The sequence below is a fragment of the Chanos chanos genome, chromosome 4 (genome assembly GCF_902362185.1).
Source record: "Chanos chanos chromosome 4, fChaCha1.1, whole genome shotgun sequence".
In the NCBI taxonomy this organism is placed as follows: Eukaryota; Metazoa; Chordata; class Actinopteri; order Gonorynchiformes; family Chanidae; genus Chanos; species Chanos chanos.
The window spans coordinates 50,267,217-50,288,534 of NC_044498.1; the positions used below are offsets into that span (position 1 = coordinate 50,267,217).

Here is a 21,318-nt window from a genome sequence, read left to right on the forward strand (position 1 = left end):
GAATCCGTCTGCGTGAGCGCAGTGCGTGTCACTGTCAGCAGTTACTCTGCCGGAGACGTCTTTGTTTGACAGCCTAACTGACAAGTATTCATCTGAACCCTGAACACGTCGTGTGATGTTAGGCACCTGATCTTATCTTCTGAGAGACGTGTTTGAGTGAAACCTGTCTGAAACACCACTCAAAGGCCTTCGTTTCATCGTCTGACAGGGACACGGCAGTTTTTCCCCAGCCTTAGTCATCCTGTGTTTCACAGCACTGATTATCGATCTGATAATCTCTCAGATCTCCATAATGAAACTTAGTATGATAAACACACACCCTACTTACTCTCCAGAAGCTTTGGAAGTCTTCTTAGAATGCTTGTTTGAAAAAAAAAAAGTGTATTTGTTGTGTGCGTGTGCTAGTGTGTGTGTGTGAGAGAGAGAGAGAGAGAGTGGAAGAGAGAGACAGATAGAGAGAGAAGGAGAGAGAAAAAGATTGACAGAGAAAAAGAAGGAAAGAAAGAAAGATGGAGAGATAGGAAAAAAGGGCCAGAGAGACAGACAGAGGGAGAAGAGAGAGAGAGAGACAGAGAGAGAGAGAGAGGGGGATGTCATTTGCATTCAGTCTTGACTGCAGTCTAGTCTGCAGCAGTGAGAGGTCATCCATCACCCCCCCCCCCTCAGTCATATTTAAATGTTTTTGTATTTCTCTGACAAACAGAATAGCAGCACGTTCCAGAGCACACACGTCTCTGTGACACTTCGCCGTGACTGCATGATTTTCCAGTTACTACGAATATACTCTCCTCTGTCCAGTTTCCTCCCGCCCCTTCATCTGAGGTGTCTGACCTGGAGAAGTGAACGCCTTATGACGAAAGCATTACTTACTCAATGCATCATGGGCCCGTAGCCCCTGACCGCAGAACAGGTTAAATGCAAAGACAAGTAGATTAGATGGAAGGGGGAAAAATAAATTCATATGACAGGGTTAAAAATCCCTTTGTCGTTTGAATTGATTCACAAATGCTGGTCCAAATAAAAGCAGACAAACGCACGGCCTGTGTTTTGTATGCCATTCATCCCGCTTCTGCAAACAAGCGTCTGAGAAGAGAAAATAAAAAGGGATGAGGGAAAAAAAAAAGACTTGCATAGATGTCAGTGTTATGAAAGGGTAATTGTTTTACACCTTCAGTGCTGACACTTGTGAGAAAGACATTCCGCTCTCTTGCAAAAAATCTCGTATACCGTTCATCAGGGCAGCATATAAACCGGGGTGATGATTTTCAGGTTGACAAGGAGCGGATTGCGGCGAAAACTAGCCCATTCCTCTCTTTCTCTCTCTCTCTCTCTCTCTCCGTCTCTCTCCATCCCTCTGAGTAATTTTCAATTTGGGCTTGCCATCCTCGCTCCTGCCTTCTCTGTGTGTGGGGCCCTGGTTAGCTCATCTGACGCAAGATGAGAAAAGCTGAAAATGGCTTTAGTTTGGCCTGGACTCCGTGCTCGTTTTCGGCTCTCTCTGTCCCCCTCCTTAGAGATTCCTTCGCACACTCATATCCTTGTATGTTCATAATTATTACATGCGAGGAGGTCTGCTGCTCGCGGCCTTTCATAATTGCTCAAAGTCCTATGTCATCGTCCCTTTGACTTACAATGGCTGCGCTCCCACGCATGCAACCGACTGCAGCAGCAGCAGCTGCAGTGTTGTTGACAGGCATGTGTGCCACTCAAAAAAAACCCAAAACAAAACAAAACATGTAGCAGTGGACGTGACAGGTGGACACAATCTGCAGGCTACGCCTGTTTGACTACGCATCTCATCAGTTATTACCTTCCAAAATAAACAAATAAATAAAAAGAAATACAAAACAGCAGTGACCACAAACTAGCATATGCTCCTGAACATAGAGAACAACCTTCACTGTCAGGGCTGGGCTTTGCTCTGACAGGTTACACATTGAACTCTGAGGAAACATCTGCCTGATTTATGCACTCGGGGCCTTCACTCCAACCGGGCTTCTACTTTTTCTCTCTCTCTCTCTCTCTCTCTCTCTCTTTTTTTCTTTTTCTTTTTTTTTCAGACTAGTGGTGCAGCGACACATCAAACACGCTGTTAACGGCCCGCTCCGGTGACTGGGATCATCTCGTTCTGCTGAGTATCAGCCCCCTCTCTTCGTGTGTCTCTCACGTTGAAGGAGGATGATGCAAGCACCTCCTCCAGGGAGAGAATTCACGCACTCCTGACAGAGACATCATCTGAATGTGGCCCCAGCGGCAGAATGGAGGAGCTCCCAGGACTTGGCTTCTCCGGGAGACAGAATGCCCTCTGGTCAACGTCTTTTATCCGTCAGGGAAAAACACATAACCAAGGGCTGCGCATGGATTCTGAATCTTGCAGCCTGATCTCAGAGCAGATTTGCTTCTTTAGTAAGATCAGGGTTACAGCAAGGGTTACGGTTTAGGGACTGGGTTATATGTTATGTTTGGATAGGTTCGGTTATATTAGGATATGTCAGAATAGGATAGGATGGGACAGGACAGATTACATTAGTTTGGGGTTAGGTTAGTGTAGGCTATAGGATAGGATTGGATAGGACAGGATGGCATAGGATAAGATGGGTTGGGTCAAGACAGGATTGGACAGGATGGGTTAATTTAGGTTAGGTTAGGCTGGGGTTAAGTTGGGCTAAGGTTAGGTTAGGCTGTGGTGAGGCAGGTTTGGTGAAGTTTTATTAGGTTAGGTTAGTTTATGTTGGGGTTAGGCTGCCTTAGACTGGGCTAGATAAGGGACTTGGGTTAGGCGGTGGTCAGGTTATAGTAGGTTTACTTTTTTGATCTCTGGGATGCCAAATTCAACTATCATCACTGCCTTGACATGTACTGAAACCAGGAAATAGACACACAGTTAACAATACCATAGCAAATAATAACACATAAATCACTTTTTAACACTACAAATGTATAAATTCTTCCACAAATCTCTGAGAACCCGATAAAAAACACACTGTGAACTATTCATCAGCGGGAGTCTGACCAAGGACGTGTCCTCTGGCTTCACGTCCAACAGATTCTGCCTCTGCATCTGGTGATCTGTGGCTAAAACGTGTCCTCCTCCCACCAGACACTCAGGGAAAAACAGGGGGTTTCAACATGCTGTTATGAAATGAGAAATATGTCCCTGTGTAATAGAACGGTTCATTTGAATATGGACACAGTGTTTTCGTGTGGTGGTATTGCTTTATGTTACTTTGAAAGATTTTATTATGATTTCCCAACAATGTCGTTACGCTTCAAAGGGATACGTTCTCTAAAAGCAGCATGATTCCAAGTAGACTAACTTGGTATATTAATCTCAAATTTCCTTATAAAAGAAGAGGTATTAGAGGATATATTTGGGGAAAAATATACAAAAAACGCTTGTAACTTATAGTAAATTGTGTTTTGCAATGTCCAGCCTGTCCAAATGCAATATTCCTCACAAGATCAGGCACAAAATAACTGTCTCAATGTGTCCACAGAGAAAGCATAAAGGATCAGCTAAATAAGGGACAAACGGCATTGGCGAATCGTTACTTAAAGTAAATGACTGCAGGTTTTGGCTCAAGTACAAGTGAGGTCAAAACAATTGCTCTGATATACCGGGTGTGCAACTTACGAAGCGGACGAACATAGCGTGAGCACTGCCCGTACAGCGGTCCCTCTTAAATACGCAAAAAAGCGTTTTTGCTTCTCCATCAGACGCCGCAAGGCTAAATTAGCGCGACTCACACCATCGTTAATTTTCAATCTTCTGATCTGCCTCGCCTCGCTAACATTTTCACTAATCCCAGCAGGACAAAACGACAGGTCTGAAAGAGAGAACGAGCAATGCAGAACGGGGAGAGATAGAAACCAGACGACACCTTAAAATGAGCAAATAGGGAATCACATGCAGTCAATAACACATTTTCTCTCAGCAGCAGTACACAGAAGAACAGGGGGATGAGGGAGTTTGTCTGCCTGAGTGGAGGAGATCCTGACAGAATTGACAGGTCATGTCAACCATGTACCTTTATTGAGCTCGGTCGGCTTGATCTCAGCACATACTAACTCATTACTGCCGAAGGGAAAAAAAAAACGCCTCTTAGAATCGTGAATCGTAAGTCGAGTCACTGTCACTTAGCCAAGACATCATTACTACCCTGAAAAACGTTGACATTCAACTGACATTGTGAAAAAGGAAAAAAAAAACATACATATTCAATAAACTAAACCTGATGTCTCATCTGTAGCCTTATAACTGGCTAATGCATTTAGAAATGGTCGCATTTGGTACTTGAACTTCAAAATGTGTATGAGACAGGCCAGCATATAGACAGACAGATAAATAGATAGAGAGAGAGAGAGAGAGAGAGAGAGAGATGGGTTACTGTCCATATTATTTGCAGTGTGTGATAGCAGATAAACAGGCAGATTGGGAGAGAGGAAACAACCAGAGCCTGGATTCAGGCACAAGGAGGACAGCAGTGAAAGTTCCAAATTAAGCAGGGTCTGCCACAGCCTGCACCTGCACTCCCCAGATAAAACCTCCAATTCAGCAGGAACAGTCTGGACTCCAAGATCAGTACAATGAGGGGCCGATTTCTTTCAACTCAATTAAAGCCCACCTATGGTACTGGTCTGCCATTTCACACTGGTTCACGCTTCTCTCCGTCTCTCTCTCTCTCTCTCTCTCTCTCTCTCTCTCTCTCTTTCTTTCTCCCCTTTTGTCAGCACTGGTTTGAGTGTAGGTTGAGAACTTATCAAGTCTATAATCTGGCCTTACAAATTGTCCTGCAAGTTTCTAATACCCCATTCGTTGTCCAGAACACTTTTATATTATGCAGTTCAATGTAACGAAAAATGAGCTTCTATTCATATCACATTGCCGATCATGTGTGTGGAACCAGACACATCTCCTCCTCTTCACTCTCACAATTAGGTTGCTGTGCCAGTGTAAGGCATTCTGATCTATTTCATGCTGGACTATAATAGGGTATTTGGCTGCTTCATCTGATGGGGCATTATCTGTAATTATTCTCCATATGCTGTGTGGCTGGGACAGGCAGGAGAGGAACAAGGCCACCCCCCCATTCCCACATCCCATAATGCTAGTGTCTGCGTGGACTGCAGCCTCGATAAGGCAGCCCTGAGCTGCGATGCTAAGCAGAAACAGGTTCAGCCCTGTTAAACAGGGTCTCAGATCAACACTGTGCTCTTTGATGTTTCCTGTCACTGTCAGAGAAGATGGGCATTGGTTCAAGTTAGCCCGTGCTGAACTGGCTATTTTAGCTCGGTAGCTGAGGGAACTGTTATTACTCACAGCTAGCGTACGCTTTAGCTAAAAGGCTGGTTTGACGTAAAAACGCAGTGGAGTGCTTTTAGAAACTCACTGCATTCAGGTCTGGCAATGCAAGACGTGGACTGTGTTACACAAAGGCCGTCAGTGATGTCTGATTAACGTTTGATTGTCTTTTGATGTCTTATGACTGCTGGAGCCTCCTGTGTTTTTTGGTTTATCATCACACAAGAGCCATTTTGTAGAGGCTAAGAACTTTTACGAAACAGCTTTAAAGAAGACATGGGGCGTGAAGAAAACCCCCGAACCAAAACGAAACAAAATTCCGGCATAGCCGTTTACCTTCGTCCCCAGTAAGGATTGTGACGCTGCCCAGAAATCTCGAAAAACATCTCTACATTTTTAATTAAGAAATCTGTGAAATGAAAGACAGCCCCACGAAGCAACCATCCTCCCCCTTTCCCTTCCCAACACCCATCCCAATCAAATCAATGCTGCATTTTTTAATTGGACCATAATGACTAGGGAATTGCGAGATCGTTTTGAGTCTATGCATGAAATATTTTTGCTTCATTAAAAATGAAGCAGTGGTTTAACAGGTGCGAGCCAACACAGCCTTCCGCAGGAAAGGGAAAGCAATGCTTTTTAATGAGCTCCTTCTTCTATGCGGCACAGAGAGACATTGAGTGAGTGAGTGAGTGAGAGAGCGAGAGAGAGAGAGAGAGCAAGAGAAAGCGAGAGAGAGAGAGAGAGAGAGAGAGAGGGAGTGAGAGAGAGAGAGCCAGCCATCAGAGGATCGGCTAGCTCTGATGGTTGTTTATTTTCAGCAGAAAAGATGACAGATTCGATCCTGGGTGTCTGAGAAACTCCTCCCTAAGCAAGGGGGGGGGGGGGGGGGGGGGTTGGGGAGCTGGTGAGGGTGTATGCAGTCAGAGCCACTGTTTCATGTTTACACATAACGAGTGCGATCCCATTAAGCCAGCGTAAAGTTCATTAGTTCTCCATTTAATGGTGAGGCCAAAAAATGTCTTGCTTACTGTCCCTATAGTCCGAACGTCTCGCCCAAAACGGTTTATGTTGATGGAATCAAGAGTGTCGTAATATCTACAATACAACTGCGTTTTTTAATTGACAAAAGCTTCTACTTCTAATTTTGTACTTATACTGCTGTGCAGTAGGGATTTATAATCTGTAAATTTTCTCTCTTCTAACTGGATGGAGGTTGTTGCTGAAGCATGCTACCACAGCAGGAGGTTAAGTGCATGACGATAACTCTCAGATTCTAATGTGATATCTCAACCTGAATCCTGGTTATGGCTTATTGCATCATTATTAGTCATCAGCCAAACACTGGAACTATCAAAGCCAGGGTGTAAACAAACAAACAAACAAAAAAAAACAGATAGACAGGCAGATAGACACACAGATAGATAGATAGATAGATATAGATAGATAGATAGATAGATAGATAGATATTTTGTCACATTGGAATTGAAATACAGACACCATGTTTGTGTATAAAGGATTGGCTCTACATTAAGACGAAATGAGGAAATTACCTTTAGAACATGATTTCTCTGGTTAAAAGCTTGAAACATCTCTCTGAGACAAAATATTTTCAGACTTCACTGTGCGATGTTTATTGATGCAAAATTTTGAACCCCGAACTGACATTAGATGGTAATTTTGCGTGCTACAGTAAGACTCATTTAGCTTTAAATGAGATTTCCTACTCAACATTAAATTGTGCTTTGCTTCATTCTGCTGCAGTATCCTCTGACATTTCCATCACATAAACCATCTTCCACAAACTCCCTCCAACCTCTTATTAACTCCTTCACACAAGTCACACAAAACCAGGCCTTTTAGACTGGTGCTTATTGTCCACTGGTCAGCTAGAGACAAATGCACTGCCACCATACTTTAGCCAGTAATGTGCTCTCTCTCTTTCTCTCTCTCCCTCTCTCCCCCTCTCTCTTTCTCTCTCTCGTTCTCGTTCTCTCTCTCTCTCTCTCTCTCTCTCTTTTCTTTGCTGCCTAGATTTAATGCATTAGGGTAATAAAACGGTTGGTGCACCAGCCAGTGGAAATTTTAGATTTAACCGAATTATTCAAGGGGTAAGAGGATAGACTGGCCAAACTTGCTCTAAGAGAAGGAACTGAACTGAACCAAATCTATGTATCAAGTGTAAACCACACATGTCGGTGCATGCATCCGAATACCCTGATTTCACGGTGTAGTGTGATCTTATATATATATATATATATATATATATATATATATATATATATAGGAGACACTGCTCATACAACAGGATTAGGTTCAAATGGTTCAACTCGTCATTTTTCCATCAAAGATTTTTCATTCACACATCCATCCCATGATCTCTCTCTACCTCATTACTGACATACATGTGAACTGACGGCCCCCCCCCCCCCCCCACACACACACACACTCACACACTAACTAATGATGGTATGGTTTTGTCCTGGTAAAGCTGTGTCTCTTGGGGACTTGCCTTGGATCTCTTTGAACGTAAAAAATAATAACAAAGACGAATGTTAAACATGCATATGAAATAAAGAAACTTGAGTGTATGTTAATATCCGTGGGCATTTCACATTGTACTGCTTTGATGACTGTTATAACATTAATATCTGTCACAGGGTTGCTCTAAAAATGCTTTGTAACTCACCATCAGTTTGGTTAATTTCACTATGTTATGTGTGTCACTGTAAAGATGAAATAAACTGTCTCCAGAAATGGACCCCATTGAGTTCGGTGCCCAGAGTCATGTAGAATTCCATTCACGGTCTCCATAGCTACTCGAACACAACAAGTCACAGTTGTAATGAAATCACGTTATACGTATGAAGTGAGGTTTACACATCACTGCATTGGAATCAGTGCTGTATGCCTAAAAAGAATTCACATGAAACCTTGTTTCAATTCCATCAAAGTATAACCTGAAATCAAATCAATATATAATTTAATCAGAAATCCATAAAAGATCAATGCGGTTACAGCACTGCAAGTATAATTCATTGTTCATATTTCATTGATTGATAAATGTCTACATCAGAAAACAAAAGAATCATCGATATTTACAGCTCTAAAGTAAATTTCACTACTCATTCTGCAAAGACTGTGAAAAATTTGAAACATAATCCCCACTTTAGCCTAAATTAGCAATGGAAACTTTACAAGGGGAGAAAATGTTCTTAGATTAGATCCACGGTGATACAAATTCATTTTCCTCCCTGGCTTAAATAGAGTTTTAGATGTGTCATCAACGCTGGTAATTGTCATGGATTCTGCTCGTAATGAGATTGGAGGACAAATAGAGTCATCAAACTTCGCTCCTTCCCAATCCACCACTGTGAGCCTTTTGTTGCTAAGGCAGTCGACTGAAATCAAAGCAGTTGCCATAGGCGCTCCCATGGGTGGTCTCTGAGATGTGCTTTTATGATGTGTCTCCTATCTTTATCACAGGGGATGCTTCCTCTGCCCTTCATACACACACACACACACACACACACACACACACCCCTGCGCACACATAGACACACACACACAAACACATGCACACACATACACACACACAGGGCCGGAGTGCGTGATGCCTGGCCCCGGAACAAAATTATTCTGATTGGGCCCCACCCCCACCCCAATTAAAACAAAAATACTGTCTCAATGCCCCCCCCCCCAACCCGGTCATCCCCCCCAGAAACTTGGCCTTCACACACACACACACACACACACACACACACACACACACACTCTTTTGTAAGCATTAATAACACAGGATTTTCCCCCTCACCTGTAGCACTGACTTAAAAACACAAACAAAACACCTACAAGCACATCACAAGACAGAATAATCAACTTCTGCCTCGCGTCTTTGATCTCAAATTGAGAGGGGGAGAAAGAAATAACATCTTACAGCTTAACTAAACTGGACAGCAAGTCCACAGAGACACCGATGGAGCTGAGGTTGTTTTTTTTATTTTTATTTATTTTTTTTTTTTCTGTGATGTTTTGATTTTTTCTCTTAACTGAAAGGTGGAGAGGGGGCAGTGTATTCTACCGGTGTATTCCTTCATGACTGACGAACACAGCTCCTCCGCCACAGACGTGCATTCGTATGCAGGAGGTGGCGCGAGCAGATCAATACCCATTGATTGGAGAATACAGAGGCTGTCGTAAGGACTAGTTTGAATCATGTAAAAATGCCGTCCCAATCCATTTATAATCCTGTACTAATTCATACTTAATCTTTTCATGCTCACAGTTTGATTAATTTCTTCAAGAGCTCCCTTAGATGTGCAGTTGACGTAATAATTTAAGGAGTTATGTACTTGATACAGCTCTGTGGAAGGTTAAGAATAATTATCACATGGCAGTGATAAAGATCGTTTTTAAAACATAGTATTTAAAGAGGTATAACATAGCTGAGAAAAAGATGTCAACGCATCTAACGGCAGCGGTAGCTGTTTCACAACGATTTATGAATGTTTTGCCAAGGACACAGAACGACCTCATCATTTTAATACTGATCACTGCAACTGCCTAAATTTTAAGTTTCAGCACCAAACAAATACATTGCTTTTATGATCCGGTCTGCTATTGTGAGAGTGAATATAGGCCTAGTATAAACTGGAGGGGGGGGGGGGTGGTGGTTGTGATTGAACAGTGTAAACCAGAGTTCAGAGATTCTTAACGGCTCTGCTTGATGTGCATACGCTGCTTTCAAGTATTTTGTCGAATAACCATCATTTCCTGCACCAGAAAATTATTTAACATTTTTGAAGCGCGGTGTGGTGTCTCTGCAGTTTGGAGATCATCAGCCCGAGGGTTTTGAAGCACTTTCCTTCAACCAGAATTGCTAATTGAGTCGGGCTCGTGAAAGCGGTGAATTCATTCCTTGACACGAGATCAATTCAAATCTGGTCAAAAATGTCCCCACAGAATATCACTCAATAGTGTATATCAACGCACGGTTTCATTAGAAGCTCCTATTATTGGACTTGGAAACGCATATCACACATGCCACTGGGCTGGTAGGTCCTTTGACTTAATCCTTAAACCTTCTCCAGATCACGTGCAATGTACCAAACAATAACTGAAGAAGTCCTCCGATTACAGTACAGTTTCAGCTGGGAAATGCATAATGTTTGAGCGCAATCAACCTTAGACCGCGACAACAATTAAGGTTATTCTGAGCATGGAATTCTGGAGACTGTTATATGTCCTTAAGTAAAAAGAAAATAATTTACCACCACAGTTATGAAAAACGGTAACTGTGTCAGCTTTACTTCTATAAAGGACAGTGCCTTTCCGCTGGTTTACATATTGACACGCGGGGCTCAAAAATCTTATACGTTAAATCAAAGCGCACGATGTGTTCAGTTTCACAGAGCAACAAAATCTGTCGTGGATAATAAAAGGTAAGAAAATCAATAAATTATCTTCGGGGGAGAAATCGCTATTTGTTTCATGATGTACCACTCTCGAAACACAAGTTTACATTTATGTAATCCCATTTTCATCACTCCACCTCCGCATCAGTTACCCATTCAGTTTATTTTGGAGGTCAGTCCCGGGTAGGCTAAATAACGGTCACAACAACTGGTGCCCTCAAAGGTAAAGTAATTTTCTCTAAAATATGTGCATTTTATATTATAAAAATGTATTTTTATAATATACCAACCTTTAGTGGAATCGATTTAGCTTCAACAAAGCTCTTTTACTGAACAACCGCGCTCTCTACAATTAGAAATGGTTATAGGTACTACCGTCACTCAATAGCACTTGGCTTAATTAACCGAGCGAACTTACATCTCTGAAGCGGTTCCAGTGCTTGATCTTGCGGCTGTACTGGGAAATGGTGGACAGCCACTGTTCATCTTCCATGAAATTCCCGCTTTTCTCGGCATCTTTTTCACTCTTGGCGTCTCCTTGGATCGAGGACCCGAACAGCATTATCAGTGGGACGAGAAGGCACCCCATATCAGTTAACCTCGCCATCCTTACCATCGGTTGATGTCTCGGGTAGTAAACAGGTTAGTACTGTATGCTCCTGTTCTGGTGGCGAGAGATGGATGCTGAGTCTACAGTGAAATGTGACCTGATTAGAGGATGCGCCTTCGTTCTGTTCGAGAGAGAGAGGGAGAGAGAGAGAGAGAGAGAGAGAGAGAGAGAGAGAGAGAGAGAGAGAGAGAGAGAGAGAGAGAGAGAGAGAGAGAGCACCGACAGTAACACCTGCTAGTACAACGTGCTCAGTGCTTATTTTCATGCGCGTAAATATGGCAATTAATAGTTAATTTGTGTTATAGTGACCGTGATATCGCTATAATGAAAATCGCTATATCGCTATAATGAAAATATGGAATTCGTGTTGGTTTTCTCTATTTCAACAGTGCTGTCACAAGCTATTCAAATTTAACACGAGGCATCAAGCTACCATACCTATGTCATGATTGATCTTCTTTATATTTGTGTTTGTGGCAAATTTGAGGGTTGTGTTATTTAGTTCGTATATACCGAATCTTTATGTTTTCCATTGTGTAGCCTACAAAAGACAGCAATTATCGAATTATCGCGAGTTAGTTTAGTTAGTTAGTGAGCACGCTTCATAATACTTCTTAATCTTATATCACATAATCACTCGAGTCGTAAATTTCAGGTGATAACTAAACCAACTGTAGTGGATATCATATGTGAATACGTTATTTTTTATTTTTATTGATTAAATTACTTAATTGCAATCAGTACAAACACATTCACAAGATCATACCGACTACGTACAGCCATATTATTACTGTTTTTTCAGGGGAAAACAGACAACGTTTTATTCTTTGGATAAATACCAGTGGTAATAGTGTGTGAGTTACCTGTATTATCACTTCCACTGCTCTGTTATCTTTATGGCTCCACTAAACGGAGAGGAAAGGGGTCCAGTGAACATGTCTGAAATTTGGGTACATTCATGCAAGATTTTCTTGAGTAAAACTGGTGGTAGTCTTCGGTCATGTGACCTGAACATATGGAGGCTGTACTCACTGTTTTTTAGGGTGATCCAGGTACCAGTATGTCTGAAGCATACTCACAAGCAGCGTCAGTGTCTTTTGAACATGATCCCAATTGGGGGGGTTTATGCACTAACTGGCCAGTCTGATCAATACCACTCGCGGAGGGTAACCACAGTATTACACGCATCTTTGTGAGGTCGTAATCCATGTACCATTTAATTTAAGGGGAACACAGCAGAGAGACAGCAAAACCCAGTGGGCAGTGTTTTACAACAGCAGACAGGGAAGTGCCTCTCTCCACTGTGTCCACATGCTATTGAGAGTTTATGCCTCACTGCTGATACACTGCTGGGAATTAGAGTGTTCATCTCATAGCTTTGCAACACACGCCAGTCCCTTAGCTGTGCTGGGCTGTGCAGGGGTGGTTGGAATTAAAACAGTGGACCAACTAATGACGTCTATCCCATCCTCAAAGAGACTTTTTTTCCCTGTTTTCTCACCAAATGTAGTCTAAAAATGAAGTAATCTGATCTGCTCGCTGGAAGCCATCAATTTACACTAAGGGAGAGTAGACAGAGCCGTCTAGATTGAAACCCATAAATGAATGCAGAGAGTGGTGTAAATGAATTTAAATGGAGTTGTGCTTGCGTCTATGTAGATTAAATCTGTTCAGGCAGGCTTGTAATGTTGCCGACCTGTCTCTTCGCAAACATTTCAGTACAGCAAAAAAAAAAAAAAAAGTTTGATTTATTTTCCATTTATTGGATGAAAGTTTGATTTAGATTTATTCTCCATTTAATGTTCAAAGAAGCACACATACAAGAAAGGGAAACCATCTTGCATAGTATATAAATTAAGCCCATGTTCAGAAAAGTATCCAATAAGAAATGATATAAGGAGGAAAGCAGAAGATGAAGTAATGCTATAAAGCAAGACAGTGAAACTTGCATGTGGTTATCTTAGTAGATTTGATGTGTCAGTAAGTTCAGTGTAGTTGGTGAGTCATAAAGACCGTATTGAATACACGTGTTCTATACTACTCTATAAAATGACAGAGAATAAGCAGTGTAATCTAAGCCCTGAGAAACCCACAGGGGGTTTCAAGTGCCTTTCTTTGAGTCTTTGAATAAACAGTGTCAGCGATGACTGCACCACAGGTCTATCTGATTCAGGTTCCCATAAACATCTCCGCCACAGAATGGGAGACACTGATTCAGACAAAGGAGCATGTGCCGCGGGGTAGAAATGCAAAACACAATACTTCAGCAAAACATAGGCTTCATTTCCTCGGACTATAGGGTTCAAGCCCCATGTTCAATGCCATCATATAACAATTGAAGTAGATATTTCAGTCTAGGTGATGCTGAACAAGACAGTGATCATTATCCAAAGCTGTCCTAACATGTGCACCACAGAGTAGCTGAACTCTTGGTCTGTCACCTCACAGGTAATAATACAGATTAATTACCATAGCAACTCTGACCTTGAAAAATATGTTTCAGACCAATGATTCTCTGGCTTATGTCATATATGGCGTGTAAATCAAAAGTCTGGAAGTACAATCTCCTTCTAAAAATGACCTAAATGGAACCAATTTGTTTTAAATCTTATATTTAAGATTTAAAACCTAAGTTTGGCTTGAAAATGTATTTCCCAAGTGTCTGTGTTGAATGAATTTCTCCTTTCTTTGTGGAGAACACATTCAGTTTTACCATGGGCAGATAGATAGATAGATAGATAGATAGATAGATAGATAGATAGATAGATAGATAGATAGATAGATAGACACAGATAGATAGATAGATAGATAGATAGATAGATAGATAGATAGATAGATGGATAGATAGATAGACAGATAGCCATGAGTGTAATCTCCATGTTTACATGAGATTAGCCCTTCTTATTTCACTATTCCCAATCCTTCTTTATCTCTGATCTCTCCTTCTCTCTCTCTCTCTCTCTCTCTCTCTTTCTCTCTCACTCTCTCTCTCTCACTTTTTTTTCTATGACTTTGGCTCAGGACTGCAGGCTGCTTGCTCTCCCCAGTGCACCGAGGGGGAAACAGGGAAACGTCAATGTTTGGAGGTGATGTTGTATCATACGGGCAAAAGGAGAGAGAGGGTCTGTTTTTTCCCTGCTCTCAGCAGTTCCCAGCACTGCAATGCAATGTCACTTCTTCCAGTGCTACACTGCAGTGAGGGGCCAACACCAGACCCACAATTTTTCATCTTATTCTTCCTTAATGGATCTAAATGACAGAAAGCTCTCTGATATCAATACCCTCCAATGGCAAAACCACACTCTCAGCTGGGACCTTCAAATAACCATCAGATATGATTTTCTGTGCTGTTTACTTCAATATCTGCTTCATCTTTAAACAAAAAACGGAAAGAGAGACAGCTGGGCAAAGCTTTTCATGTTTGTAGGTCTGATGTGCTCCGTTTTAAGTGTAGTGATCAGTGGGTTATATAACTAAGTGATTATTTAATTTTCCCAGTTCTTCAGGAAAAAAACTCAAAACAGTGTATGAACATCCCACAAACCTATCATTGTGTTATTCAACAAATGTTGGGCGTACACATCCAATTTAATTTTAAAAGGACAGACTAATAGGAGTAAGGTAAACCAACCATATAAAACTTTGAAATTAGAACTATAAAGACAACCAAATAATTGATTTAGCCAGTCATGCAGAGTAGGAAATTACTGGGTTGTCTTCCGCTTTGAACAAATTTATACTCTTCATGAAATCTTGCAAAAAATTTTTTTTTTTTTTGGAAATTCACACATGGTTAATCTGTGATGCGTAGTACCAGTTGACCATTGAGGAGAGTAATGTGAGTAATATTGCAGGCTCCATTTTTTGTTCTTGTGTTTTTGTTTCTGACTCTAGAGGTGTGTGGTTGGAGCCCAGCTGTCCAGGAGGCCAGCTCTCAATCTTACGTAACTCTGTCAATCTGTGTTGCCCTGTGGTCCACTGCTTAATTATTTTCTCTCAGGTTCTGGTTTTAATCCTTCTCTGTTCGTGCTAAGTTGATGGTCCAGACATCTGGAGCCGGTGAAGAAAGAGAGCAGGTCTGTTTGAGGCCAGAGAAATAATATGATTATTCACTATGACTCAAAGCTGAAACACTGAACTATTTGGTGTAGGTCTGCTCTAGCTCAAAGACAACAGTCACATTTAATCTCTCGACGGACTGCAGTTTGAAAATCAAATCACATCCGCCCCTCCGAGAAAAGGATGACATAGCTCAGTCAATACACATGCAGACGCAGTATGGAGTCCATGATATTTAGCCCAAATTGAAAATCAGTGCATTTTCTCTCTATTGCCCAAATGTTTACCTTTAAATGAAATACAACGTGGTCCTTGTCTCCTGGCAGTGCTGTGTCCCTAAATTTGGTTTAGGTTTAATTTTACATCTCAAAGGCCCAGCTGCAGCACGCATAGAAACAGTACAGCACATAAGTTCAGGTTACCAGTGAGAAATTCTTTGGCTGTCCCCCAGAACAACAGTATCCGGCCCCTTTTGAGGGCGGGGGGTACGGCAAGAGATGACTGTTCTCAGGGTTCAAGTACGGCATATTCGTGATGTGTTAAGGGATACGTTTCCGAAATTATTCCGACATTAAGAAGGAACGTAAACGATGTGCCGCGTTAAGTATTCCTCATTCTTTAGCATCAGCCTTAACAGCAACACGACGCAAACAGGGTTGTGCAGAGTAAAGGGACTGGAATGAGGAATGTCGTATCTCAGCAAGATTTATCCAACATCACAGTTTCTCCTGCACCTAAGGGAATTGGGATCCTTTTCTGCCTCCTCAAGCAATAAATCAAACTTTAAATGGAACGCTGTTGTAGCCAAAGACTCAGCACTCAGCCCGCAGCCGCAGCCGCAGACGCAGACGCAGACGCAGAGATAGACAGGATGTGTTTGCTGCGCGTTCCCCCATCTGCTTCTGGTCCTCTGTATAAAAATCATAAGAAATACATTTTTCGGGTGGTTTTTCTTGTGAGATGGGCAGTCCACCTTTTTCAAGATCAAGGCTGATGAACAAATTACTGGGGCAAAAACCACTCCCAGAAAACATATTTAGACAGTTTAATGTTATGTACCAGTTTAATACTACATTATATATTCTCTTTGTACGATATGTTTCAAGTTTCAAGTTGATTTAGAGCCCAATATCACTATTTAAAGTCTCAAAGGGCTTTACATGCCCACAGCAAACAAAACAGGACGGCACCCCCAGGCTTAATCCTCATAGCGGGCAAGAAAAAACTCCCCCAAAACCCAGGTGTAACAGGGAAAAAATGGAACAAATCTTGAGAAGGACCATAGAGAGAGGAGACCCCTTCCTGGCCAGACAGGTGTACAATGGGTGCCGACCCAGCGGGCAATTACAAGTAGGCTAATACATAATGCAAAAGAAAACGCACTCGCAGACGAAATGAAGACAACAAAGGTAGGATGAGGGGATAGTGATGAGGAGGAGGCTGACAGGGAGGGATGAAGAGGACAGAGGGGAGCAGGGCACACCTGGGAGGAAGACAGTCACACTCACACAAGGCATTCATACTCAAGCATATGAGACACACACATATTCGGAAGATGAAGGGGGAAAAGGAGAACATTAGAAGGGTATCAGGACTTAATAAAGCAAATAAAGAATGTAGTGCATAGATGCATTAATTATGATTAGTTATCACAGACAGAGGAGCACGGGTTAGTTAGAGAGAACAATATGGTTGATTTAATCCTGTCGCACTCTTTTTAAGCAACAATGCCACAATTAAGTATCGCTATAAGTCTATAACTATACTATATCATATATTTGTATGATATGTAAGTTAATTATGAGATTGAGCCACAGAAGGGAGAGGAGAGAGAGAGAGAGAGAGAGAGAGAGAGAGAGAGAGAGAGAACATACATTTCTCAGAAACTGGTGTTTGACACATCACAGAGTCAGGACTTTGAGCACCAGTGACTACGGATTGCCAAAGCCAGTGGCTGTGTTTCCCTCAAAAGCATGGTGTTTCTATGGTTACTGTCTACTCAAAGCAGCCCTGGGACTCTCTTGTGGCACCTCTCCTTGCTGTGATGCCAATTAATTCAGCACAGTTCTCTGTTTCAGAAAACTCAGCCACCAAACATTCGCCACACCTGCATCGCACTGTGTGCACACAGCGGATTCTGAGCTTGTATATTCAACATTCAGTGCAAGCCCTGCTTGAAACTCACAAGACCCTGTTTTTCAAAGGGGGAAAAAAAACCACAGGGCACAACACCAAACTACATTATGGTGTGGTGTGTGGTGCAGGTCAACATTTTCTGCTATTTCAGCACACATTTCACACAGATCACATGTATAATGTCAGTTCAGCCTATGAACAAAGAGGATAATTGTGCATTAATTGGTGAACCAAATTACTTGCTCATTTATTTCATAGCGTGATGCTGTTTGCTCACTTTGGCATGTGTGAGCAAATTAAAGCAGGATCACGTGCTTTCTGGATTACTTAAAAGAGTGTTGTGTATTTTCTGCACTAAAACACAAGCAGAGGTCTTAGTGTTGGTCTCAAGCATCTTCATTAAATGAATCTGTTGTTTGTGGGGTACCAAACATGTGACTCCTGCTGCATCAGAAAGAGATGCATGCAAACTGAGGCAATAAGCGAAGTGTGTGTGTGTGTGTGTGTGTGTGTGTGTGTGTGTGTGTGTGTGATGTTTTGAACGACTGTGCAAGTTTTTTAATGCAACTATTCAGTAAGTAGAGGGGGCGTTTTAGAATACCTCTTAAAAGCAGATCTCATTTAATATGGCTCACTGCTGCCACCTTGTGTAGGCGTATGTTTGGGTAATCACAAATGTGAGAAAACGCCACTTTTGTGTTTACGTGGATAAACTACATTTGCATTTCATATTTCACTTTGAGAAAGTGCCATAAAGCGCCCTGTGTCCAGGGCGCTTTATGGCACTTGTACTATACCATGTGGTGTCTGTTTGGGAATGGTGTGAAGTAAAACGAATATTTAGTTCATCTTCATCACCACACAGCCCTTAGGCCATTCACAGAAAAAAACACACATTTTATTCAAGACATTTACATCTGCATCTTAGCAGATGCTCAGTGGATGCTTGTGACAGCGCTAAGCAACAATAACACAGAATTCTGCAACTTGTTTATGTAATTTTCCAGTAAACGTACACCACAATTATTTATATTTATGCTCGATATACTAAAGTGTTATATGAAATTGTTATCTAGTTTTTCACCGTCATAATCCTACCAGCCACCCACAGACACTAACAACGGAGTGTGTTTGTGCGTGTGTGCGTGCGTGCGTGCAACTTCACGCACGCTGTGCTCGTAAATGAACGTTGGGAACATGAACACGGTGAAACATTTGCCAAAAGTCAATTGGCTAACCATTTCCTTCTTGCCTACGTGAGAGTTTGGATGTCCTGCATGTCCCGGTGTAAATTCACAGACTAAGTTGAGCGGGTGGAGGTTAAGAGGTGGGATCGTGTGTGAAAGGTCAACTCTCTGCAAATGTCTTAAATACGTCTGGACAGGACAGAACGCTGAAAACGTGCACTCAAATATGATTGGCTTAGAGATGTGTTGGGAGTGTTCGCGTCGATCTCTTTCCATAAATACCCACTGCACGCCGACGTCCAAGAATACAAGTTGGACATTATAGTGCAAAACAGAGGCAGACGTCCTCGCAAATAACATAACTGATTATTTATTCTTTTTACTATTGTAGTTGTCACGAATAATGGATTGCAGCTGTCCTCCATCACCACCAGGATCCGGACTTTCAAGGCCCTTGCCGTGGGATCGCTTGATGCAGAAACTGTTCGAACATAACCTTACAAGTCAAATTCTGAACACAAACGAGTCGAAACGAAGAAACTCAGGTAAAGTGATCAGTTATTCGGTCCATTGTGTCTGTTCATCTTGCATGCATAATAAACGAGACAAGTAGGGGTTCGAAGCCGAGGTAAACTTTATGCAGATTGGTGTGCAGTTGGCTAAAACATTTTGAACGACTGAAGAAGTTCTCATTGCTCGCCTCATCTTTTGGGAGTTCGTTGACATTTTGCCCTTCGTTTTTCAGGAAGCACAGTAGAGCTAAAGGATCCTTTCGAAGAAACCCTTTGTGCTGAAGTTATGACGTTCATCTCCCAAACTCTGAGCGAAACCAAAGTCGGTGTCCTTGGATGCTCCAGCCTTCTCATCCCTGGCGAATTGCTGGAGCACATTGGCCAGGAGCTCCTCCACCTGGCCGACAGCGAGCCCTGCGGTTTACGGGGAGCCGTTCTCGACGTGTGTGTGGAGAACAAAAATTCCCGTCAAAGGGTGGAACAGTTTGCCGTGGACCCTTATGTCGTGCCAACTTTCCATCTCACGCTCGTGCTAAGGCCAGACCTTGAGGGACTGTGGCCAAGGTTCGCGAGACGGCTAGGTCACTCATTCAGACTAAGTACAAGCTTCAAAATCATCAAACAGAAACTGTACTGCTCAGGAGAACTTATTACCGAGGAATTCTGAGACCTCAGTGCCGTCGACCAGACCGAAGGGATGAACACTTTTGAATACTGTATTGGGTAGGAACTCACAAAATGTAAAAAGCCACTGCCCCCAGCCCGTGGGGTCCGTGGAACTGGAGATTTAGACGGATTCCATTATAATCAATGCAGAGTCTTACTCAAGCAATTACTTTAAAAACCCAATACTTCTATGTCCCTTCGTTTTCTTCCCAAATCAGGGTATGGACTATGCAATTTCCACTGGTTGTTTGTTTGTTTGGTTGTTTTTTTTGTAAGTTAATATAAATGGAGTGTGTACTTCAGTACATCATTTTTGATGATGCACAGAGTGAACAATGTGCAGTGACTGTCACAAAAAATATTTGGAAATTTTGGAAGGCAGTGAATGGCAGCTATATGTTTGTAAGACTTTTATTTTCCTTGATTAAGTACAAGGAGAAAACTCATGTGAATGTAGCAGTTGTAAAGATTTGCAGTACTGTGATTAAATCAAATTGTTTATTTTCACACATTTGCAATTGGTTTTTGACACCCCCATTAATATTTGTGAGTAAAAAGTTTTTGCCTTAAAGGAAAAAATATGAATGATATTTTAACAGTCCATGTGGTTAACATGGTAACGTTTATTGTCAGGGCAGGATATCTTTGACCTAAAACTATACAACATTCTTATGTCTGTCATATTCCAGCCCATGTCTCATGCCATACATCAACTAAACATAAAAGTTGTGACATGTTTGGGGACAGGTCTGGAGGCACTTCATCTGGTTTTACGAAGCAGAGATGTCTGTATAGCAATTAGTCACCGAGCTGCAGAGGGCCATCCACCGAGTTTGTCCTCACGATAAAATTAAAACCTAGCCAAACCCCCCCCCCCCCCCCCCCCCCCAACACCTAAAATAACACGTGCACACACACAAAATACACATGTGTAATATACATATATGTATATAAATGCTTATTAAAAGGAATGAAACTGAATCCGAGACTTAGAATTATTCTATTTTAATAAATACAGAATCTTGCTTATGCAATCATTTGAAAAATCTGACTGGCATCAGGCAAATCCACAGGGAACAATCAATTAAATAGTGAAAGAGAAGAAAAAACTTGGTAATTTGAAGAAAATCAAGCTCCTGCAGATTGACAGGATCCATCGCAGGGAAATCTGCTCAGCTCAGATCTCTCAGAGAAGACATGAAGATTGAAAAAGGGACAAAAAAAAAATATTCTGAGCGATAGTTACTGTAGGGTGCATAGAAATAAAAAATAAAATTTACTTTAGCAGCATTGTTTACAATTCAAAAGACAGAAATTTACTACAATTTCTTTCCACCTGCCCCCCCCCAAAAAAAAACAACAACATCACATTCCTTCAGATGAGATAACACCATTGTTAAATTTAAAAAAAAAAAAAAAAAAAAAAAGAATC

General features: G+C 41.8%; 2 protein-coding genes across 2 annotated transcripts in view; one reads left to right on the plus strand and one right to left on the minus strand.

The window, feature by feature from the left end:
• The window catches only part of spock2 (SPARC (osteonectin), cwcv and kazal like domains proteoglycan 2), a 30,082-nt gene extending 18,759 nt beyond the window's left edge, over positions 1-11,323 (minus strand). Inside the window, exon 1 of the mRNA XM_030772692.1 lies at positions 11,135-11,323. Coding sequence (XP_030628552.1) covers positions 11,135-11,323 — 189 coding nt within the window. The remainder of the gene's footprint in view (positions 1-11,134) is intronic.
• A 7,788-nt stretch (positions 11,324-19,111) lies between these two features.
• Positions 19,112-19,887, plus strand: LOC115810492 (DNA damage-inducible transcript 4 protein-like). Its single transcript, XM_030772425.1, has 2 exons — positions 19,112-19,253; positions 19,454-19,887. Exons 1-2 carry the CDS (start codon positions 19,112-19,114, stop codon positions 19,885-19,887), a joined length of 576 nt encoding a protein of 191 aa, XP_030628285.1.
• The last annotated feature ends 1,431 nt before the right edge of the window (positions 19,888-21,318 follow it).